The 21,534-nt window shown below is 44.8% G+C and overlaps 1 protein-coding gene across 1 annotated transcript; it reads left to right on the top strand.

Moving 5' to 3' along the window:
* Positions 1-1,662: 1,662 nt before the first annotated feature.
* LOC120635823 (mitochondrial coenzyme A transporter SLC25A42) lies at positions 1,663-20,810 on the top strand. The gene is made up of 8 exons (XM_039906989.1): positions 1,663-1,898; positions 7,673-7,755; positions 10,518-10,653; positions 11,470-11,658; positions 11,744-11,914; positions 18,615-18,700; positions 19,627-19,810; positions 20,340-20,810. The coding sequence occupies exons 2-8, from the start codon at positions 7,698-7,700 to the stop codon at positions 20,476-20,478; spliced, it is 963 nt and encodes a 320-aa protein (XP_039762923.1). The 5' UTR covers positions 1,663-1,898; positions 7,673-7,697; the 3' UTR covers positions 20,479-20,810.
* The last annotated feature ends 724 nt before the right edge of the window (positions 20,811-21,534 follow it).

Raw genomic sequence — 21,534 nt, 5'->3', positions numbered from 1 at the left:
GAGTGCATTGAAAATGCTTCCGAAAATATTACTCTCTCATTGTAGGCTTATTAAGTTATTACTAAACACACGCCTCTGTATACATTATTGACGCTATATAAAAAAAAAAAATTTCAAGGCTCAAAAGAGCTAAAACCTAAGCCAGGTTATTAAAAAAATCAAAGCTAAGTATTAAAGCTACTTACTCAAAAATATTATGTAGGTAAAATAATAATTTATATTTGTATAATTATTTTAAGTTTTATTAAATTTTAAAGTGCTATGTAATGTTTTTAGGAATAATTAAATTTTTTTTATCACTTAAAAATACTTTAATTTTGTGTGACCTAATTCGATTCATATTTTTTATAATCGAGAAAAAAAAATGGAGGGAATGTCTGTGGGTCCATTGAGGATACAATGATGTTGATTCAATAATTTATTCAATCGTGTTTTTATTGGGCACAGCTCTCAGCCGAAAATGATGCAAAGACAACGGGCCAACGCTCATAGATTGAGTTAGAAGTGATTCTACCCCTGTATCTGAAGAGAATTCCACTAATATTATAAACGTGAAAGTTAGCGAGGTGATGCGTGAATTTATCGATGCTTGTTGTTCATTCACGAAGACCTAACGACGGATTTGACTGGAATTTGGATAGGAGACAGATTATTCCCTGGATTAACACATGGACTAGTTTTAACCATGTCCCCAAAGCACCTTTAATGTCGATGAACTAAAAACTAGCTATACTTAGTTGGCCATACAACTTCCACGAAATTACATTGAACCTAGCTGTACAAGCTTACCGCCGTGTAAGCTCACAACTAATACCGCCGGGCGCAACTAGTATTAGATAAAAGTCTGTAATGTTTTAAATTGAAAACTTTCGTAAAAATGTTTTATAAACCCAGAAACCCCATTAACTTGTTATAATAAAAAAAAAAATGACTATTTGTCAGCTGTTGGTTGTACGGTTATATACCTCTGCCTTTTCCCTATGGGAAAGAATAAAGAAAAAAAACGTCAGCTGTGCAGGAAAAAAGGGCGGGAAGTGGGAACTTTCGGGGCGTGGTGGTGCGTTTTTTGGATCTCACGAAGTTTTTGTATTAGATGTCTATTTGTGATAGTTTTATATATATCTAGTTTGAATTTGATTTTGTTAAATTTTGTTAATATGGGGATAGCGAGTCTAATGGAACGTAGAGAGGAAGAGTCCATCGGGTCTTCAAATGCCAAGGAAGAGTCTTTGGTGTTCGCAGAGGCTGTGGAAACAGGAGAAATCGGGATTGGATGTGTAAAATTGTTGTGTGTGGATGTTTTGAATAGAATATTTATTAGATTTGTAAGTCGCGCCTTTTCGCTTCGAGGGTTACCGCATTTTTAAGAGAACACTTAAGCTTACAAAATTATATAAGAATATGTTATTACATCAACTTTTATAGAAGACATTTTAATTACCCGAATCAGGAAAAATTACTCTTCTGAGCACATATGCCTTACTATGAGTTTTGAATATGAATATTAAACACTAAAGACTTGGCTGTAGGGTGATATACCTTGGCCTTTTCCCAACGGGGTAGAATGAAGATTAAAAAAAAAATCAAAAAAATTGTCAGCTGTTCAACGTCAAATTTCATAATATGTCAAAGTCATTGTTTGAAATGTCAGTAGTATTTTTTTAATTTATTTCTGTGCGAAATAGGCTTAGCGATTAGTAAACTTATTTGAATCGTAAATCGACTGAAACTTAACTCCGAATTTTGAAGATATTGTTTCTGATGATATAAGTTTAAAACGTGTAATTCACAAAATACTCTGTGCCGCTAAATATCCCTTTTAACGAAGTGCTAAAGTGATTTTGTGTAAAAAATAAAGTGCGTGATAAACTTCCAGAAGATAACTCCCATGGAATATAGTAAGTGTCTCTAATAAAGGTTTGATTCTAAAAATAGTACTTTTTATTGCTTATAGTGCTATTTCAAGGTTAATTCTTGCACTTTGGACTTTGACTCTTTGCTTAATGCTCTAAAAAAAATCTATGTATTTAATTAATTCTATTTTTAAACTGACGTTAAAAGTCTGTTTAATTATCTACGTTTTTATTAGCTACAAAATAATTTTCGAAAATTTTTCTTTGATTTTACTGTAAACTCGTCTTGAAAAGGATTTGGTGTTGTTTATATTGAACTGTAACTTGGCCTGTCAATTTGTGCACACGTGTTAGTGAGATTCCGGTGTAATTTCGGTGTTTTATGTGAATTTACACAGCAGCAGAAATAGTTGTTATTGGTGATATTCGTATAAATCTAACCGTATTTGGTGTTGGTTAAATATTTATTATGTGTCTGTAGTTATAGTGTTTCCAGTAAAATGGATCTAGATACACCTCCTGAGCCGCCCGACCCGGGGGCATCAGCCTCGTCTCGCAAACGACAAGGAGAGGATACCAACGTATATGCGGCCAAAAAAACTATAACTGATCCTACTCAGGTAAACCCATCCGTTCAAAGCCTTTACATACATCCTTCCTTCACCGAAGGCGCCAAGTCATACTCTGACGATGATAATGGGCCTTTTATCGTCCAAGTCTCACGGGAAGTGGAGGACCCATCCTCTGGAGCGTCATTACGGGCTATAAATTTCGGTCAATTCTTGCACAAACACAAAATTGGTTCAATTATCCACGACGGCGTCAAAAATATAGGCCGCAACAAAATTACTGTAGAGTTTACTTCTGCCCAAGCTGCCAACAACTTTCTGGTTAGTCCAGTTTTGAAGTTATGCAAATATAGAGCTATAATTCCCACATACAACATAACCAGAATGGGGCTGGTGAAAGGAGTTCCCGTGGACTGGTCGATGGACGAGCTTGTTGATTCGCTAGAGCTCCCGCCTGGCTGTGGTGAGGTTCTGAAATCAAGGCGACTGAACAGAAAATCTGTCACAGAGGGTGTCATCACTTGGGTGCCTACCCAATCTGTTGTCCTAACCTTCAGGGGGCAAATGCTTCCTGTTAAGGTATATTCATACCACACCTCACTGCCAGTTGAAACATATAAACTTCCAACAATACAGTGCCAGAACTGCTGCCGTTTTGGCCACATTAAAACAATCTGCAGATCTAAGCCCAGATGCTACAGATGTGCTCAGCCCCATACAGGTGACTCATGTTTGGTCATCAAGGAATTATCTACATGTTTACACTGCTCTGGTAGTCATTTTGCTACTGATAAAGACTGCCCAGAATTCTCCAGGCAGCAATCTATTAAAATGGTCATGTCTCAGAATAATAAATCTTACATTGAAGCATCATCTCAGTTTCCTCCTGTCCGCAGGTCCTATGCTGAGATAACAAAAGAAATGTTTACTCCTACTAATGTAACTTCCTCCAAAACCTCCTACCGGCAAACAGTTTTCCGCTCTCCTCGTCCCCGAGCTCCTCTAGCAAAGGGCTACGATAAAAAAGCTGTTCAGACTATTGTCGGTGATTACTCCTCATCCCTTCCTAATGGATGCGCTCTCAACAACAATGTTGAGAACCCTCCCTCCCAAGGTAAAATGCTTGAGTTTATCTCCGAATTTCTACTTAGTATTGTCGCTCCATGTAGTGAAATTCCCTTACCGCCCAACGTTGCCAAAAACTTAAGCCAACTTTTTAAACTACTCCAAAATGGGCCCAATAACCCTGCTACAGTGGAACTGTAAAAGTTTACGTCCCAAGAAACATGAGTTACCCTTCATAATCCCACCATTCTTCCTCCCAAAGTCCCCCGTCCTTTGAGTGTTAAATGTTTTTTAATGTTTGTTTTCAGTCCTTATTGTAGATTTTTATGTAAATATATAGTAAGTAATAAAATTAAAGTATAATGTACAAAAAATATCCGTGTAAGATATATATGCATGTGTTGTCTGTGTCCTTAGGTTAAAGAGCTAACTAGCTAATAACAACTATTTCTTGGTACAAATTCAAAATTAACTTTTCATTAGTTTCACCGATCAATCTCCTTCGTGCCTTCTTCATCTACAAGACATTGGCGAAGTACCTTGTGCCCAGTTGGCGCAGACAAAAGCCATAAACAAGAATTGAATTGAATTGAAAATAATTTTCTGGTGGTCTAATTTAATTGTTACTATTTAAGAATTTAAATTATTCATGTAACTTCATTATTTTAGACATTGTTTAACTATCGCTTCAATAATAATAATTATTGCAATTACGTAATTTTAAAATGAGAAAATAGTTGAATGATATAATTACTTTACTTAGTCTGAGTTCTGTATAAAATATCATAAACTTGTGTTATCTTGTCTTGAATTGCTATTTTTATCAAGCTTTTGATATGTTTGAATAATAAAACAATGAGTTAACACTTTTTTTTGTGTTCATGTTACACTTTGAATGAATACAATAAGTAGTAGCTGGTTTGCATGAATAGCTCTAAGTCTTGGTCTACTGCCAAGATATATTTTTAAGAAAGAATTACATAATTTTTATGTCGAGCACACTCTTACTTAACGAAGATGGTTTCAAATCAAAACTATCCCTTTTCAAGTAGACTAAGGCACCTTTGAAGCATAAAAACATCAAAATTCAAAATTCATTTATTTCAAGTAGGCCTAATACAAGCACTTTTGAAACGTCAAGTCTGTCCGTGTGTAGTGACTCTACCACCGGTTCGGAAGGCAGATTCTACCGAGAAGAAGCCGGCAAGAAACTCAGCAGTTGCTCTTTTCCAACATCAAAAATTTACATTATTATATTTTAACATTCATTTTTCTATCTTGTGAGAGATGAAAGCGGAGCCGGATGCTTCCAAGCAACCTTGTCATTAAGAAACTCATCAATTGTATAATAACCTCGCTGTAATAAATGTGTTTTAACACATTCTTTAAACTTATGGATTGGTAGGTCCAAAATTACCTTAGGAATCATATTATAAAAGCGTAAAATCATCATATCCACCCATTACTAGCTCAAAGGGCATGGGTCTCCTCACACATTGAGAAGGGGTTAAGGGTGTAGTCCACCAAACTGGCCCAGTGTGGATTGGTGGACTCTCCACACCTTTGAGAACATTATAGAGAACTCTCAGGCATGCAGGTTTCCTCGCGATGTATTTTCCTCACAGTTGAAGCAAGTGATATAGTAATTACTTAAAACGCACATTACTTTGAAAAGTTGGTGCATTTTGGATATGCTCGATATGCTGGGATTTGAACTCATCAGAGACATTAAGCTCCTACCACCACTTTGTTAGTTTTACATACTACATTTATACACTCATTTTAACATATTAGTTGTGTAATGATAGTGATGTTGACATCTCATCATCATCTCTACTGTCTGTGTGTGTCTAGTATTGCTGTCTATCAGATTAGAACACAGTTGTCACCACACTTTTTCTTGTGGGCTGTATGAGGCGACTAAGGAATTATAACATAAAGGGCAGCACTGTCCTTTTGCTATTACTATGATATATATTGTGATCACCATTTTGTCTGCCCCACCTACCAAACTAGATAGTTTCACAAAAACCCTGCATCGCGCTAGCGAATTGTTCTCAAAAATTTACCATTTATACAACTTCCAAAGATGAATGGTTAGACCTCAGTCCCCACGCACGGTCACCTGCTCAAGGGAAGAGTTTTTTATTAATACGGTCGAGCGCATCAACTTAGCTCCCATACAAGCCCTAAGTCCAACAGTGGACTGTTATCGGCTGATCTTGGTAATGATGAAACAGTTATAAATGCAAAAGAATGTCTGCTATTACCTATTTTTGGCTCAACCACTGAACCAGTCTTGATGGAATTTGGAACATAGGTATGACTTGCATCTTGCAGCACGGCTAGCATGGGCCGGAGACAATAATCCCCCCTGGGAAATGATAAAAATGTAACTTTTATCAACTCTCGAAGCATTGGCGCAAGTGAAAACAATATCCTATAAAATATGTGTAATAATAAATGCGGGTAAACTTTGGCTATTCCATGTTCCCGTTTTTTATTACACATATATTATTTCCCTTGCTGCGCCTGTGCTCTGAGAATTGATAAAGCTGTGGAAGAAGATAAATTTTAATCCTTTCTCCGGGAAGATAATTGTCTCCTGCCCATGCTAACCATGCTGGAGATGGACATTGGATAATATTTAACCCGAACAGCTGCTGCGGTAAAAAATTACAAAAATTACAAATTGATCTTCTACAGATCATTTTAAAATTAAATGTATTATGAATATAAGCGAGAACAATAAATTACGAGTTACCAACTCAAAGTTCAACGTGCTTTAAAGTAAACATTATTAGTATACTGGCTCAATACCTGTTTGACTTCTGTTGTTGGCAATTAAATATTATACAATCTATTTTGCACGCTCATTCCAGCCAATATTTGTTGACCTACTTATATTTAAACATGTAATAAACCTCCACAGTTGGTTGTACACCATAGTTTGTAAACTGTTTTGTGACGTCACTGCAAGATTCATTAGTATAGAATTGCTTTCATCACTTCAACCCATTACCGGCCCTCCTCAGAGCACGGCACTCCTCCCACAATGAGGAGGGATTAAGAACGTAGTCCACCACGCTGGCCCAGTGCGGATTGGTGGACTCTTCACTCTACACACCTTTGAGAACATTATGTAGAACTCTCAGGCATGCAGGTTTCCTCACGATGTTTTTCTTTACCGTTGAAGCAAGTGACATTTTAATTTCTTAATATGCACATAACTTAGAAAAGCGTGCTGGGATTCGAACTCGGTCCCTCGAAAGGGAAGCCAGGCTCCTGCCCAATGCGCTATCACCGCTTCCTTAGAACCCGTTTCGTATTACTTTAACAGTAGTAATTTGCTTAATGCTTTTTATATAATTCGTAATAATTCTTATCTAAATATTTAACTTTTGTCCAAATAGAATAATAACCATATATTTAGTGAAATAACTTACCGTGAACCATAAGCATACCAGTATTTACTAATGTGACAGTGATTCACGAGGAAGGTTTCAGTGTTTAATTCATTATGTTTTTCTGTAAATTGACTTATAAATTATTATTATTATGATTAAAAAAAATATATACCTATATATGAATAACGATGACAGTTAAAGATTAGGATAAAATCATAATCCCACTATCACGTTAAGGAGTACTTAATCGATAAAAAAAGCTTGCGTGTGAATAGTTCTAACTTTAAGCTTTTAATATTAATTTACTGTGAAAACAAAAAAATAATCCGGCTAAGTCGTTTGTGGGCTTTTCTTAGACCAGGGCGCGTTTGGAACCCTCGTAGCTTTAGGTTTAAGGTTGCAAACATATATGTATAGCTTCACATAGCTTCATAGGTAGTTGTGATAGGCTTATATGAATAAATAATTTTAGAATTTTAATATGATAATATTTTTAGCAATCAGGAGGGAAAGTTTGAATAAAGATTCGCGAAAATCTCACACTGATTCGCCACGCCAATATTTGACGGTAGACGACAAAATGACTCCGAACAAATGTGGCAATCGCCTTTTATAATATTGTATGATTACTAACAATATAATGATAATCTTAATGTTTTTTTCCATTTAAAGTACGGAACCATATAATAGAAGATATTTCATTTTTTCTTTCTATCTATCACTAGTCCGTGTGAAGTCCCAGCGCTGGGCGAGTTGTCTCACGGCGCGTGTGTTGCAGGTGCCATGTGAGAGCCGCCCCTGGGATGGCGGTCGGCGAGGCGCGCGTACCGCTGCTGCGCGAGGAGCGGCACGCACACCACGGTACGTGCCGCTACGTGCCGCCCGCACGTGCCGCCCCCACGTAGCTGGCGGCCCGGGCAAACCAGGGCGTCGAGTGTGAGATTTTCTACGTCTGTCTGGTGGAAGGTTTCGGCCGTGGCTAGTTACCACCCTACCGATAATATTAGATTACCGATACGATACAGTTTAGACCTCAACATCTTATCGTCACTTAACAGAACGTGAAATTGCAGTCAAGAGCTTACTTACTTGTAGAGGAATAAAGAAAAACGTCTGACGTGGAAGAAAATCTACGATCGCGTGAAAGTTTACTGCGATTTATATGGCATCGTAGCTCCATCTAGTTAGAATACTGGGAAACTGTACTGAAGTTTGTAACTAGATGCGATTTGTAACGCTTTTTCGATACTATATAAACCGTAGTAAACTGTCACAAACAACAAATGACAGGTTCCAGAATGACCTGAAATTGGTTTGTTTACATCCCGGAAGAGTTACCTATACATAGCTTGACCGCTTAACTTCGTTATATTTTGCATATAAATAGTTTGCTTCCTGGAGACGGCCATAGAATACCCGGGAAAATATAGAGCTCTTGCGTAATTTTTAGAAACCTTCAATTAACGCGGACAGTGTTACGGGCAACAACAAGTATATTTAGTTGACGCGGTGAAACCCTCTGAACAGCTTAGCAAATAAAATAAATAAATAAATATACTACGACAATACAGACTATATAGCGTAGCTTGCGTTGGTTTTTAAATGAAAAATATTTATTTTCGTATTTTATTGAAATTTTAATATCATTTAAGTTATATTATCGTAGTCTTTATTTGCTTGTCTTAACAGTATTTTTTGTTTTTTTTTTTTTGTCATAAATGGGTATTTAGCCTGAATTAAAGCATTTATATTTATTATAGACACAAATACTTTTAATATACAGATAAACACAAATATTCGCAAGTTGTGGGAATCGAACCCACGGCCTTAGACTCAAAAAGCAGGGTCGCCTACTGCACCAATCGGACGTCGTGAGTTCGTGGCTACGTGGATGAGTGACAGTATTACTAAGCTGGGGACATACCAAGTAGCTATTAGCTGATAACGGCGCGTTTTGTATTCACTGATAAGAGATAACGGAACAGAAGGCCTACTCACTGTCGCAATAATGAATGGCTAAAATAAGAAATCGTAGAATACAATTACTGTAATGGAATAACCGCAGCTGCCACTTATTTTATTAACGACAATCATGCACTTATTATTTATTTAATTATTTTACATTTTGTTATTACGGCAGGGCCACTTACACTAACTAGATAGAACTACGTAAATAATGGATAACTATAAGACAAATTAATGAAAGATAATATTTAACTATAAGACATGATATTAATATAGTGTACAAAAGTGATACTCTGCGAATATGGATGTAAAGGTCATCCAATATTCTCAGAGTATGTCAACAATTCACGGAACAATGCTGTCCGCCCGCCATGGAATACATCCAATCGAGCATTGCTGTCCAAGAGCGCGTTGAATGACGACAATGAACGCCGTCAGGTGTCATGCTTCGTGCAAAAGTGTTACAGGAAGGGACCACGAATAATTCGTTTTTTCATAGACTAAAGTTATTGTCTTTTGGGGCACGTATACAACACAGACGATTGTGATATATTTCTATAGCTTTTAATCTACCTAAAAACAGACTTAAAAAAACTCGAAAAATGCCGCGTTAACACGTCAAATCGCGTGACGTCATATGTGAGTAAACAAAGCGATCGAGTGAATAGATGCTTTTTAAAATGTTACGAAAATATTTCAAATTTTTAATTTCAAAGAACTTTGGCGAGAAGAAATGGCGAAGGAAGTTTGTGACGATCATTTAGTTTTTAATGCTGCTTTTTTATTTAAGTCATTTTCTACGGTTTTATTGAAATAAAATAAAATTTATTATGTGAATAAGTAACGATTTTGTAGCATTAATTGTGAATGTTAATATATTAATCTATTAGACTAACAAAGCAAAAATTTGTCAACGGCTAGGTGTACGGAAAAATTCTTTTGAGTTTATGCTTACACCTTTAAATTAAGACCTGTGATGTATATTATGTGTAATGAGTTAATAATAAAAAAAAAAAAAAAAGTCAAGTAAACATTGAAAGATTGTTGACATTAATTTTTGTTTTGTTTACACGCAGATGACGTCACACGCGTACAACCGTGTTTCGTTGGTTATGAATCACATATTAAAGGTGGGATTATTTTTTATATACAATTAGTAATTAAGTAAAATATGAATTGGGCAACTGTTTCACGTTACGAACAGTCTATATAAATTCATTTTAGATTTTATCTAAATCACTGTGGTTGCCTATACTTTTAATTTGTTTTTGTTTTGTTCTTAAATATTGATTAATTGCTGTTTTTCTTTGTTGTTTTTTCTTTTTTATTAATGTTACTAGCTGTTGCCCGCGTTCCTATTACGGCTTTGACGCACTCCGTGGGAACCGTTTTATTTCCTGGGTTATAAAACCTATGTTACTCTCCGTCCCTTCAACTAAATCCATGCCAAAAATCAAGTTAATTGGTTGCTTAGTTAGGGCGTGAACGATGGACAAACAAACACACTTACGCATCTATAATATTAGTAAAGATTTGGCTTCTTGCCGCTCATTAATAATGATCAATAATTCAATAGTAACTATGAATAGAATAAATGGCAGGTAGTAGCAGGCGGGTAGGTAGGTAGTCTGTGGTCACACTGACGGCGGTGGTTGCAGGAGACGGCGGCAAGAGCAATCAACTGTCCGGCGGCGCGCTGGTGGTGACGTCACTGCTGGCGGGCGCCGCGGCGGGCGCGCTCGCAAAGACCGCCATCGCGCCGCTCGACCGCACCAAGATCAACTTCCAGACCTCGTGAGTACACCATTCGGAACTAGCTTCCAATTAAGAGTGAATATTGTTCTTCTAAGCAAGTCAATTTAAATCATTGATTTTGCTAAAAACTTCAATTGCTTAAACGCTCCCACGAAATTAGTCGCATTGTCACTGAATAGATTTGTGTGATAGCCCCTTCTTGTCACAAATCGCTTAAAACTCGATAAAACTCTCTAAGTTGACTTGTGAGACTGGTTAAAATAACGAATTAAAAAGATATATTCCCTTTTTAAGTGTGGTTTTATTATTTTCTTAATAATTAAAATAAACGTTGTTTAAAAGTAACAATAAAATTATTAACATCATAAGAATCAAATCAAATCCTTTTATTTGCATAAAACATTGTAGGTATACATGTTAAGTCATAATATATGACATGCAAATCTTAATTTAAACAAATTCATTTATGAAATAATTAAAAAACATCAAAATAATCGGCTGAATATAATAAAATTTCATTAATTTTACTGTATGGAACAATAAACATGGAATGTCAAGTAAAAAATAACTAAACTAATAATTATATTTTATTATCCAAGAACTCTTTTACCGAGTAATAGCATTTATCAACCAACCAGTCACGTAATTTTGCCTTGAATTTCAAAAATGGCAAATCTTTAATAGCTGTAGGCAATTTGTTGTAAATCAAAATCATATTACGATAACAACTTTTAGACGCTTAGGAAAAAGTGGATTGTAGGTCTGTGCACTGCAACGCAATAACTGTGAATAAAGTAGAAAGTAAAGATCGCGGCAGCTGTAATATCCCAGACTTACGCGCCACACTGTCCGCAGCGAGATCCCGTACTCGTGGCGCGCGGCGGTGCGGTTCATAACGCGCAGCGCGCGGGCCGAGGGTCTGCCGGCACTGTGGCGCGGTAACAGCGCCACCATGGCGCGCATCGTGCCCTACGCCGCCATCCAGTTCACGGCGCACGAGCAGTGGAAGCGGCTGCTGGCCGTCGACGACCCGCAGAGGGCGCAGTGAGTAGGGGCTCGGGTGGCCTTCCCTTTCGGGAGGGGGAGATGTTGACAATGATGACGATGGTGGCACCGCGTTGTCCGGCAGCGCGGCGCCGCTGCGGCTGCTGCTGGCGGGCTCGCTGGCCGGCGTGACGTCACAGAGCGCAACGTACCCGCTGGACCTGGCGCGCGCGCGCATGGCCGTGGCGGACTACCGCTCGCTGCGCGCCGTGTTCGGCCGCGTGCTGCGCGAGGAGGGGCTCGTGACGCTGTACCGGTGAGCGCCGCTCCTTCCCCCCCGACCCTTTGCTCTTCCCGTCCTTCACCTTCGGACCCCTGCTCTTCCCGTCCTTCACCTTCGGACCCCTGCTCTTCCCGTCCTTCACCTTCGGACCCCTGCTCTTCCCCTCCTTCCCCTTCGGACCCCTGCTCTTCCCCTCCTTCCCCTTCGGACCCCTGCTCTTCCCCTCCTTCACCTTCGGAACCCTGCTCTTCCCGTCCTTCACCTTCGGACCCCTGCTCTTCCCCTCCTTCACCCTCGGAAGCCTGCTCTTCCCGTCCTTCACCTTCGGACCCCTGCTCTTCCCCTCGTTCACCTTCGGACCCCTGCTCTTCCCCTCCTTCCCCTTCGAACCCCTGCTCTTCCCCTCCTTCACCTTCGGACCTTCCCCTCCTTCACCTTCGGACCTTCCCCTCCTTCACCTTCGGACCCCTGCTCTTCCCGTCCTTCACCTTCGGACCCCTGCTCTTCCCCTCCTTCACCTTCGGACCCCTGCTCTTCCCCTCCTTCACCTTCGGAACCCTGCTCTTCCGTCCTTCACCTTCGGACCCCTGCTCTTCCCCTCCTTCCCCTTCGGACCCCTGCTCTTCCCCTCCTTCACCTTCGGAACCCTGCTCTTCCCCTCCTTCCCCTTCGGACCCCTGCTCTTCCCCTCCTTCACCCTCGGAAGCCTGCTCTTCCCGTCCTTCACCTTCGGACCCCTGCTCTTCCCCTCCTTCACCTTCGGACCCCTGCTCTTCCCCTCCTTCCCCTTCGGACCCCTGCTCTTCCCCTCCTTCACCTTCGGACCCCTGCTCTTCCCCTCCTTCACCTTCGGACCCCTGCTCTTCCCCTCCTTCCCCTTCGGACCCCTGCTCTTCCCCTCCTTCACCTTCGGACCCCTGCTCTTCCCCTCCTTCACCTTCGGACCCCTGCTCTTCCCGTCCTTCACCTTCGGACCCCTGCTCTTCCCCTCCTTCACCTTCGGCCCCTGCTCTTCCCCTCCTTCACCTTCGGACCCCTGCTCTTCCCCTCCTTCACCTTCGGACCCCTGCTCTTCCCCTCCTTCACCTTCGGACCCCTGCTCTTCCCCTCCTTCCCCTTCGGACCCCTGCTCTTCCCCTCCTTCACCTTCGGACCCCTGCTCTTCCCGTCCTTCACCTTCGGACCCCTGCTCTTCCCCTCCTTCACCTTCGGAACCCTGCTCTTCCCCTCCTTCCCCTTCGGACCCCTGCTCTTCCCCTCCTTCACCTTCGGAACCCTGCTCTTCCCGTCCTTCACCTTCGGACCCCTGCTCTTCCCCTCCTTCACCCTCGGAAGCCTGCTCTTCCCCTCCTTCCCCTTCGGACCCCTGCTCTTCCCCTCCTTCACCTTCGGACCCCTGCTCTTCCCCTCCTTCCCCTTCGGACCCCTGCTCTTCCCCTCCTTCACCTTCGGACCCCTGCTCTTCCCCTCCTTCACCTTTGGACCCCTGCTCTTCCCCTCCTTCACCTTTGGACCCCTGCTCTTCCCCTCCTTCACCTTCGGACCCCTGCTCTTCCCGTCCTTCACCTTCGGACCCCTGCTCTTCCCGTCCTTCACCTTTGGAACCCTGCTCTTCCCGTCCTTCACCTTCGGACCCCTGCTCTTCCCGTCCTTCACCTTCGGACCCCTGCTCTTCCCCTCCTTCACCTTCGGACCCCTGCTCTTCCCCTCCTTCACCTTCGGACCCCTGCTCTTCCCCTCCTTCACCTTCGGAACCCTGCTCTTCCCGTCCTTCACCTTCGGACCCCTGCTCTTCCCCTCCTTCACCTTCGGACCCCTGCTCTTCCCCTCCTTCACCTTTGGACTCCTGCTCTTCCCCTCCTTCACCTTTGGACCCCTGCTCTTCCCCTCCTTCACCTTCGGACCCCTGCTCTTCCCGTCCTTCACCTTCGGACCCCTGCTCTTCCCGTCCTTCACCTTTGGAACCCTGCTCTTCCCGTCCTTCACCTTCGGACCCCTGCTCTTCCCCTCCTTCACCTTCGGACCCCTGCTCTTCCCCTCCTTCCCCTTCGGACCCCTGCTCTTCCCCTCCTTCACCTTCGGAACCCTGCTCTTCCCGTCCTTCACCTTCGGACCCCTGCTCTTCCCCTCCTTTACCCTCGGAAGCCTGCTCTTCCCGTCCTTCACCTTCGGACCCCTGCTCTTCCCCTCCTTCACCTTCGGACCCCTGCTCTTCCCCTCCTTCCCCTTCGGACCCCTGCTCTTCCCCTCCTTCACCTTCGGACCCCTGCTCTTCCCGTCCTTCACCTTCGGACCCCTGCTCTTCCCGTCCTTCACCTTTGGAACCCTGCTCTTCCCGTCCTTCACCTTCGGACCCCTGCTCTTCCCGTCCTTCACCTTCGGACCCCTGCTCTTCCCCTCCTTCACCTTCGGACCCCTGCTCTTCCCCTCCTTCACCTTCGGAACCCTGCTCTTCCCGTCCTTCACCTTCGGACCCCTGCTCTTCCCCTCCTTCACCTTCGGACCCCTGCTCTTCCCCTCCTTCCCCTTCGGACCCCTGCTCTTCCCCTCCTTCACCTTCGGAACCCTGCTCTTCCCGTCCTTCACCTTCGGACCCCTGCTCTTCCCCTCCTTTACCCTCGGAAGCCTGCTCTTCCCGTCCTTCAACTTCGGACCCCTGCTCTTCCCCTCCTTCACCTTCGGACCCCTGCTCTTCCCCTCCTTCCCCTTCGGACCCCTGCTCTTCCCCTCCTTCACCTTCGGACCCCTGCTCTTCCCCTCCTTCACCTTCGGACCCCTGCTCTTCCCCTCCTTCACCTTCGGACCCCTGCTCTTCCCCTCCTTCACCTTCGGACCCCTGCTCTTCCCCTCCTTCACCTTCGGACCCCTGCTCTTCCCCTCCTTCACCTTCGGACCCCTGCTCTTCCCCTCCTTCACCTTCGGACCCCTGCTCTTCCCCTCCTTCACCTTCGGACCCCTACTCTTCCCCTCCTTCACCTTCGGACCCCTGCTCTTCCCCTCCTTCACCTTCGGAACCCTGCTCTTCCCGTCCTTCACCTTCGGACCCCTGCTCTTCCCCTCCTTCACCTTCGGACCCCTGCTCTTCCCCTCCTTCACCTTTGGACCCCTGCTCTTCCCCTCCTTCACCTTCGGACCCCTGCTCTTCCCGTCCTTCACCTTCGGACCCCTGCTCTTCCCGTCCTTCACCTTTGGAACCCTGCTCTTCCCGTCCTTCACCTTCGGACCCCTGCTCTTCCCCTCCTTCACCTTCGGACCCCTGCTCTTCCCCTCCTTCACCTTCGGACCCCTGCTCTTCCCGTCCTTCACCTTCGGACCCCTGCTCTTCCCCTCCTTCACCTACGGACCCCTGCTCTTCCCGTCCTTCACCTTCGGAACCCTGCTCTTCCCCTCCTTCACCTTCGGACCCCTGCTCTTCCCCTCCTTCACCTTCGGACCTTCCCCTCCTTCACCTTCGGACCTTCCCCTCCTTCACCTTCGGACCCCTGCTCTTCCCGTCCTTCACCTTCGGACCCCTGCTCTTCCCCTCCTTCACCTTCGGACCCCTGCTCTTCCCCTCCTTCACCTTCGGACCCCTGCTCTTCCCCTCCTTCACCTTCGGACCCCTGCTCTTCCCCTCCTTCACCTTCGGACCCCTGCTCTTCCCCTCCTTCACCTTCGGACCCCTGCTCTTCCCCTCCTTCACCTTCGGACCCCTGCTCTTCCCCTCCTTCACCTTCGGACCTTCCCCTCCTTCACCTTCGGACCCCTGCTCTTCCCCTCCTTCACCTTCGGACCCCTGCTCTTCCCCTCCTTCACCTTCGGACCCCTGCTCTTCCCCTCCTTCACCTTCGGACCTTCCCCTCCTTCACCTTCGGAACCCTGCTCTTCCCGTCCTTCACCTTCGGACCCCTGCTCTTCCCCTCCTTCACCTTCGGACCCCTGCTCTTCCCCTCCTTCACCTTCGGACCTTCCCCTCCTTTACCTTCGGAACCCTGCTCTTCCCGTCCTTCACCTTCGGAGCCCTGCTCTTCCCCTCCTTCACCTTCGGACCCCTGCTCTTCCCGTCCTTCACCTTCGGACCCCTGCTCTTCCCCTCCTTCACCTTCGGACCCCTGCTCTTCCCCTCCTTCACCTTCGGACCCCTGCTCTTCCCCACCTTCACCTTCGGAGCCCTGCTCTTCCCCTCCTTCACCTTCGGACCCCTGCTCTTCCCCTCCTTCACCTTCGGACCCCTGCTCTTCCCCTCCTTCACCTTCGGCCCCCTACTCTTCCAGTCCTTCACATTCGGACCTTCCCCTCCTTCACCTTCGGACCTTCCCCTCCTTCACCTTCGGACCCCTGCTCTTCCCGTCCTTCACCTTCGGAACCCTGCTCTTCCCGTCCTTCACCTTCGGACCCCTGCTCTTCCCCTCCTTCACCTTCGGCCCCCTACTCTTCCAGTCCTTCACCTTCGGCCCCCTGCTCTTCCCTTCCTTCACCTTCGGACCCCTGCTCTTCCCCTCCTTCACCTTCGGACCTTCCCTTCCTTCACCTTCGGACCCCTGCTCTTCCCCTCCTTCACCTTCGGACCCCTGCTCTTCCCCTCCTTCACCTTCGGACCCCTGCTCTTCCCCTCCTTCACCTTCGGCCCCCTACTCTTCCAGTCCTTCACATTCGGACCTTCCCCTCCTTCACCTTCGGACCTTCCCCTCCTTCACCTTCGGACCCCTGCTCTTCCCGTCCTTCACCTTCGGAACCCTGCTCTTCCCGTCCTTCACCTTCGGACCCCTGCTCTTCCCCTCCTTCACCTTCGGCCCCCTACTCTTCCAGTCCTTCACCTTCGGCCCCCTGCTCTTCCCTTCCTTCACCTTCGGACCCCTGCTCTTCCCCTCCTTCACCTTCGGACCTTCCCTTCCTTCACCTTCGGACCCCTGCTCTTCCCCTCCTTCACCTTCCGAACCCTGCTCTTCCCCTCCTTCACCTTTGGCCCCCTACTCTTCCAGTCCTTCACCTTCGGCCCCCTGCTCTTCCCCTCCTTCACCTTCGGACCCCTGCTCTTCCCCTCCTTCACCTTCGGACCCCTGCTCTTCCCGTCCTTCACCTTCGGAACCCTGCTCTTCCCCTCCTTCACCTTCGGACCCCTGCTCTTCCCGTCCTTCACCTTCGGACCCCTGCTCTTCCCCTCCTTCACCTTCGGACCTTCCCCTCCTTCACCTTCGGACCCCTGCTCTTCCCCTCCTTCACCTTCGGACCTTCCCCTCCTTCACCTTCGGACCCCTGCTCTTCCCGTCCTTCACCTTCGGAACCCTGCTCTTCCCCTCCTTCACCTTCGGACCCCTGCTCTTCCCCTCCTTCACCTTCGGACCCCTGCTCTTCCCCTCCTTCACCTTCGGACCCCTGCTCTTCCCCTCCTTCACCTTCGGCCCCCTGCTCTTCCCGTCCTTCACCTTCGGACCCCTGCTCTTCCCCTCCTTCACCTTCGGACCCCTGCTCTTCCCCTCCTTCACCTTCGGACCCCTGCTCTTCCCCTCCTTCACCTTCGGACCCCTGCTCTTCCCCTCCTTCACCTTCGGCCCCCTGCTCTTCCCGTCCTTCACCTTCGGACCCCTGCTCTTCCCCTCCTTCACCTTCGGACCCCTGCTCTTCCCCTCCTTCACCTTCGGACCCCTGCTCTTCCCCTCCTTCACCTTCGGACCCCTGCTCTTCCCCACCTTCACCTTCGGAGCCCTGCTCTTCCCTCCTTCACCTTCGGACCCCTGCTCTTCCCCTCCTTCACCTTCGGACCCCTGCTCTTCCCGTCCTTCACCTTCGGACCCCTGCTCTTCCCCTCCTTCACCTTCGGACCCCTGCTCTTCCCCACCTTCACCTTCGGACCCCTGCTCTTCCCCTCCTTCACCTTCGGACCCCTGCTCTTCCCCTCCTTCACCTTCGGAACCCTGCTCTTCCCGTCCTTCACCTTCGGACCCCTGCTCTTCCCCTCCTTCACCTTCGGACCCCTGCTCTTCCCCTCCCAACCACTCTGCTCTCAACGATGTATTCCCCTCATCCCCACCCGTAACCTCTTCATTATTTTATTCTCGACCGTGTATTCCCCTCCCAATCCCCATCAAATTTTGGCCCAATAACTGTAAAATTTTCTAAGTTGTCCTTTCTCCATTCTGACGCCTTCAAACCCTTGCCACATTTCCTGCTTCACCTCACTTTAGCCTAGTTGACTCTTCCCGTATTGCAACCCCCCTTAAAAGCTGCTTTGCTTTTATCTCCCGTGAATTTATCATTTCAGCCCTATACCCTGGCCCTGTACTCTCTTCGCTGTGCATTCTCCCCTTACCTTGATTGTAATCATCATCCCTTGCTAATTCTTTAAATATTCGCCCTTTAGCCGTTTTTCCTGCCAATTCTTTCTTAGTTTAAGCGAATAAATTTCATCTAATTGCTCTCCACCTTTAATCTTTTAACTTCTGTATTTTTCGGAGCAAACAAAACTACAATGTAATTCAATCAATTTATTATTGTTTCATACAACAACCAGTATATTTTATTCTGACATTGTTTTAGTAATCTTATCAACGATACGCTGCTTCGCTTTAATTTTAATTTTGTAAAAATAGTATTATTTTAATAACTTATCCCATTCTTTGAGTACAGATTTAATCAGACAACTGTCTGTACGCTGGGGTTTTATAGAAAAAGTCGCAAATTTTTAGCTGTTTCACAAATTAAGAAAAGTAGCGAATTGTTTCCGGTAATAATGGACTGGTCTCCGTGTCCGCAGAGGCTACCCCGCCACTGTGCTGGGGGTGATCCCCTACGCGGGGGTGTCTTTCTTCACCTACGACTCGCTGAAGCACTGGTACCTGGGTGAGTCGCGGGACATTGCTACACGTGTTTAACTCACGACGCCCGAATGTGAGTGAATGAACAAATAAATGGGACGTGTCGCCCCGTGTCCTTCAATTTGAGACGTATACCGTTGCGGATAGGTATAGCTACAAAGGGTAGAATTGCATGTAACACCTTGTACAGGTAACCACTGCTTACCTTAGCAGCAGTATCCCATAGTATTGACCTAATGCTGTGAAAGTAACTAAAACAGCAGCAGCAATTTGGTGGGTAGGTGTTTGGGCTCGTGTGACTGTAATCACGCGCTTTAGAATAAAACATGGTGGTGATACTTCCGCGGATGAGCTCCGTTTCAAATAGCTGTTCATGTTGAATGATATGTAAACGAAAGAACGATTGAACGAAAGAGCGAACTATGAGAGCGGAAAATTTGTATTACCATTTTATTACCTATAATCTCTAAAGTTTTATATACACATTAAGCACCTTAATGAATGAATACACATTTATTATACAACAGACCAAAGTATAGAACAAAATAACATAATACGTAATAAATACATTATTTTAAATTAAAAAAAAACCTGACTTCAACATACGCCCAGGAACTTAAATACAAAAAAAAATTTGCTACTTTGGGTTACGTTATTGTTGATTTTTTAATAACAGCAAATCGGTTCAGGCGTCTTCGAGTAATCGGGTAACATACATTAAAAAAAAAGATTCCGACGAATTAAGAAACTCTTCCTTCTTGAAGTCGGTTAAAAAGCCAGTAGCCTCGATCTCTTCAAGGCAACCAATGGCGTGAAAAACCCGTGTGTATAAAACCATTTTACCGTTTACTTGGAATAGCAATGTCAATGGGAAGTTAGCAATATGCGGTCGATGGCTTGAGTTGTAATGGATGAATTAAATGAATGAATCGAGCTAAATCTGTTCCGCAGAGTACACGGGCTCGAGCCCGCGAGGCCTCACTAACATGGCGTTCGGCGGCGCGGCGGGCGCGCTCGCGCAGACCGCGTCGTACCCGCTGGACATCGTGCGGCGCCGCATGCAAACCGCGCGGCGCCGCGCCGACCGCACCTACCCCTACCCCACCATCGCGGCCACGCTGCGCACCGTGTACAGGTAACGACAACTTTGATTACCGCTTTTACCTGTCGACATCGCGCTGTACCGTTGTGGACAGGTATACCTACAAAGGGTAGAAATGGCTGTAATATGTTACATGCATTTCGACCCCTATCTTCTTACCCAGGCAGTACCCCATAAGACAATTCCAACAGTTTCTATGTCTGTCATATGGCGTGACCTCTTTACTGCTTAGGCGGCAGAACTAAAGGATGTTCTATAAATTATGTACATGAATTTTAGCCCATTGAAGTTTAGCATCTAACGATATTTCTAGAAAAACTGTCTTATCCACCAGGTTCAACTTCTCATTATTAAGTAGTACAGTGGTTTACACGTGTACATTAAGTAATGGGAATTATATGCATTTAGTTTTTCTTTCTATTTAAAACCATTATTTATTGGCTTCAAACCATTATTTTAAATTCTATTTAAAAACTTTCATTAGTTATACCAAAAGTTCTATACTTGGGCGATATACTTTTGGAAGTAATCACATCTTACAAATTAGATTTTCATCTCACAGATCGGAGGGTTGGCGGGGTTTCTTCAAAGGGCTCAGCATGAATTGGGTAAAGGGCCCCATCGCGGTGGGCATCTCCTTCGCGTCCTACGATGCGATCAAGTCCGCGCTTAGAGACATATCGCTCACGTTGACCACGTGAGACGGGTAATATTGGTAATAACGATTACTGGGGTTACCTGTTACTTTAGATGCTTGAATGACGTATATTTTGTAAAGTTGGCTCGTGGTACGTGGTGACGTAGATACTTGCTCGACGAACAAGCTCCTACACATACCTTGTAGAATCCTGTTAGTGAGGTAAACTTGCGACGTTGCTACGTGATTCACCATCATCTTCATCCATAGCTTGAATGTCCCATTGCTGGGTACACGCCTCTCTCTTATAGTAGAGCTAGTTTTAAAGAACAAAACCACCAGGCTGCTCCAATGCGGGTTGGTGGGATATTACGTCTAATATCACAAGTTAGTAATAACGGGGACCGACACTTTAATGTTCTGTCCAAGCCACTGGGGCTCAGACCCCAAATTTCCTATCTCCGTGGGTGTGCTAATATATAATAAACTCTGTACTAAAATCTATGTGGTGTATAACGATGACAGCAATTGTATAATCCACCATGCAGATCCGGTTTAGATCCCACAGGGCACGTGCATACGTAAAGCCAAATGGTTTGACTGGAGCTATATTATATTGGTAATCGTTGATTACTGCGGTTACCTGTCAATGTAAATACGTAAGTAAAAACAAAAAAGTTTGATCTGGCGATATATTATATTAGTAATCGTTTATTACTGAGGTTACCTCTCAGTTTGTATGAATGTTTGCGTATTTAAGTGTATATTAAATATAGTTTTTAGTCTGACTTTGTAAAACATCGTCAATTGTTATGTTTATTCAGATTTGCCTGGTCCGCAAGATATTGAAAAATTGTTATTATTAGAAATGGCGTCAGTATTCAATAGTCGCTTTTTGTGTAATATATAATTAATAGAAAATGTACGGTGATACACCGATGTGTAATATTAGTTATAAAAATAAATGCACTTGAGAATATAAAGATGAAATGAGTAATATACTACGTAGGATTTTACATGTGCGTGATAATATTATTCAGGTAATATGACTGAACGGTGTGATGAGTGATGGATATTCATTATAATGATGAATTAACTAAATAACATAATCACATAAAAC

This window comes from Pararge aegeria, chromosome 27 (genome assembly GCF_905163445.1).
Source record: "Pararge aegeria chromosome 27, ilParAegt1.1, whole genome shotgun sequence".
NCBI classification, from domain to species: Eukaryota; Metazoa; Arthropoda; class Insecta; order Lepidoptera; family Nymphalidae; genus Pararge; species Pararge aegeria.
Note: the sequence above shows the minus strand (reverse complement) of the source record. Positions and strands in the feature narration are given on the sequence as shown.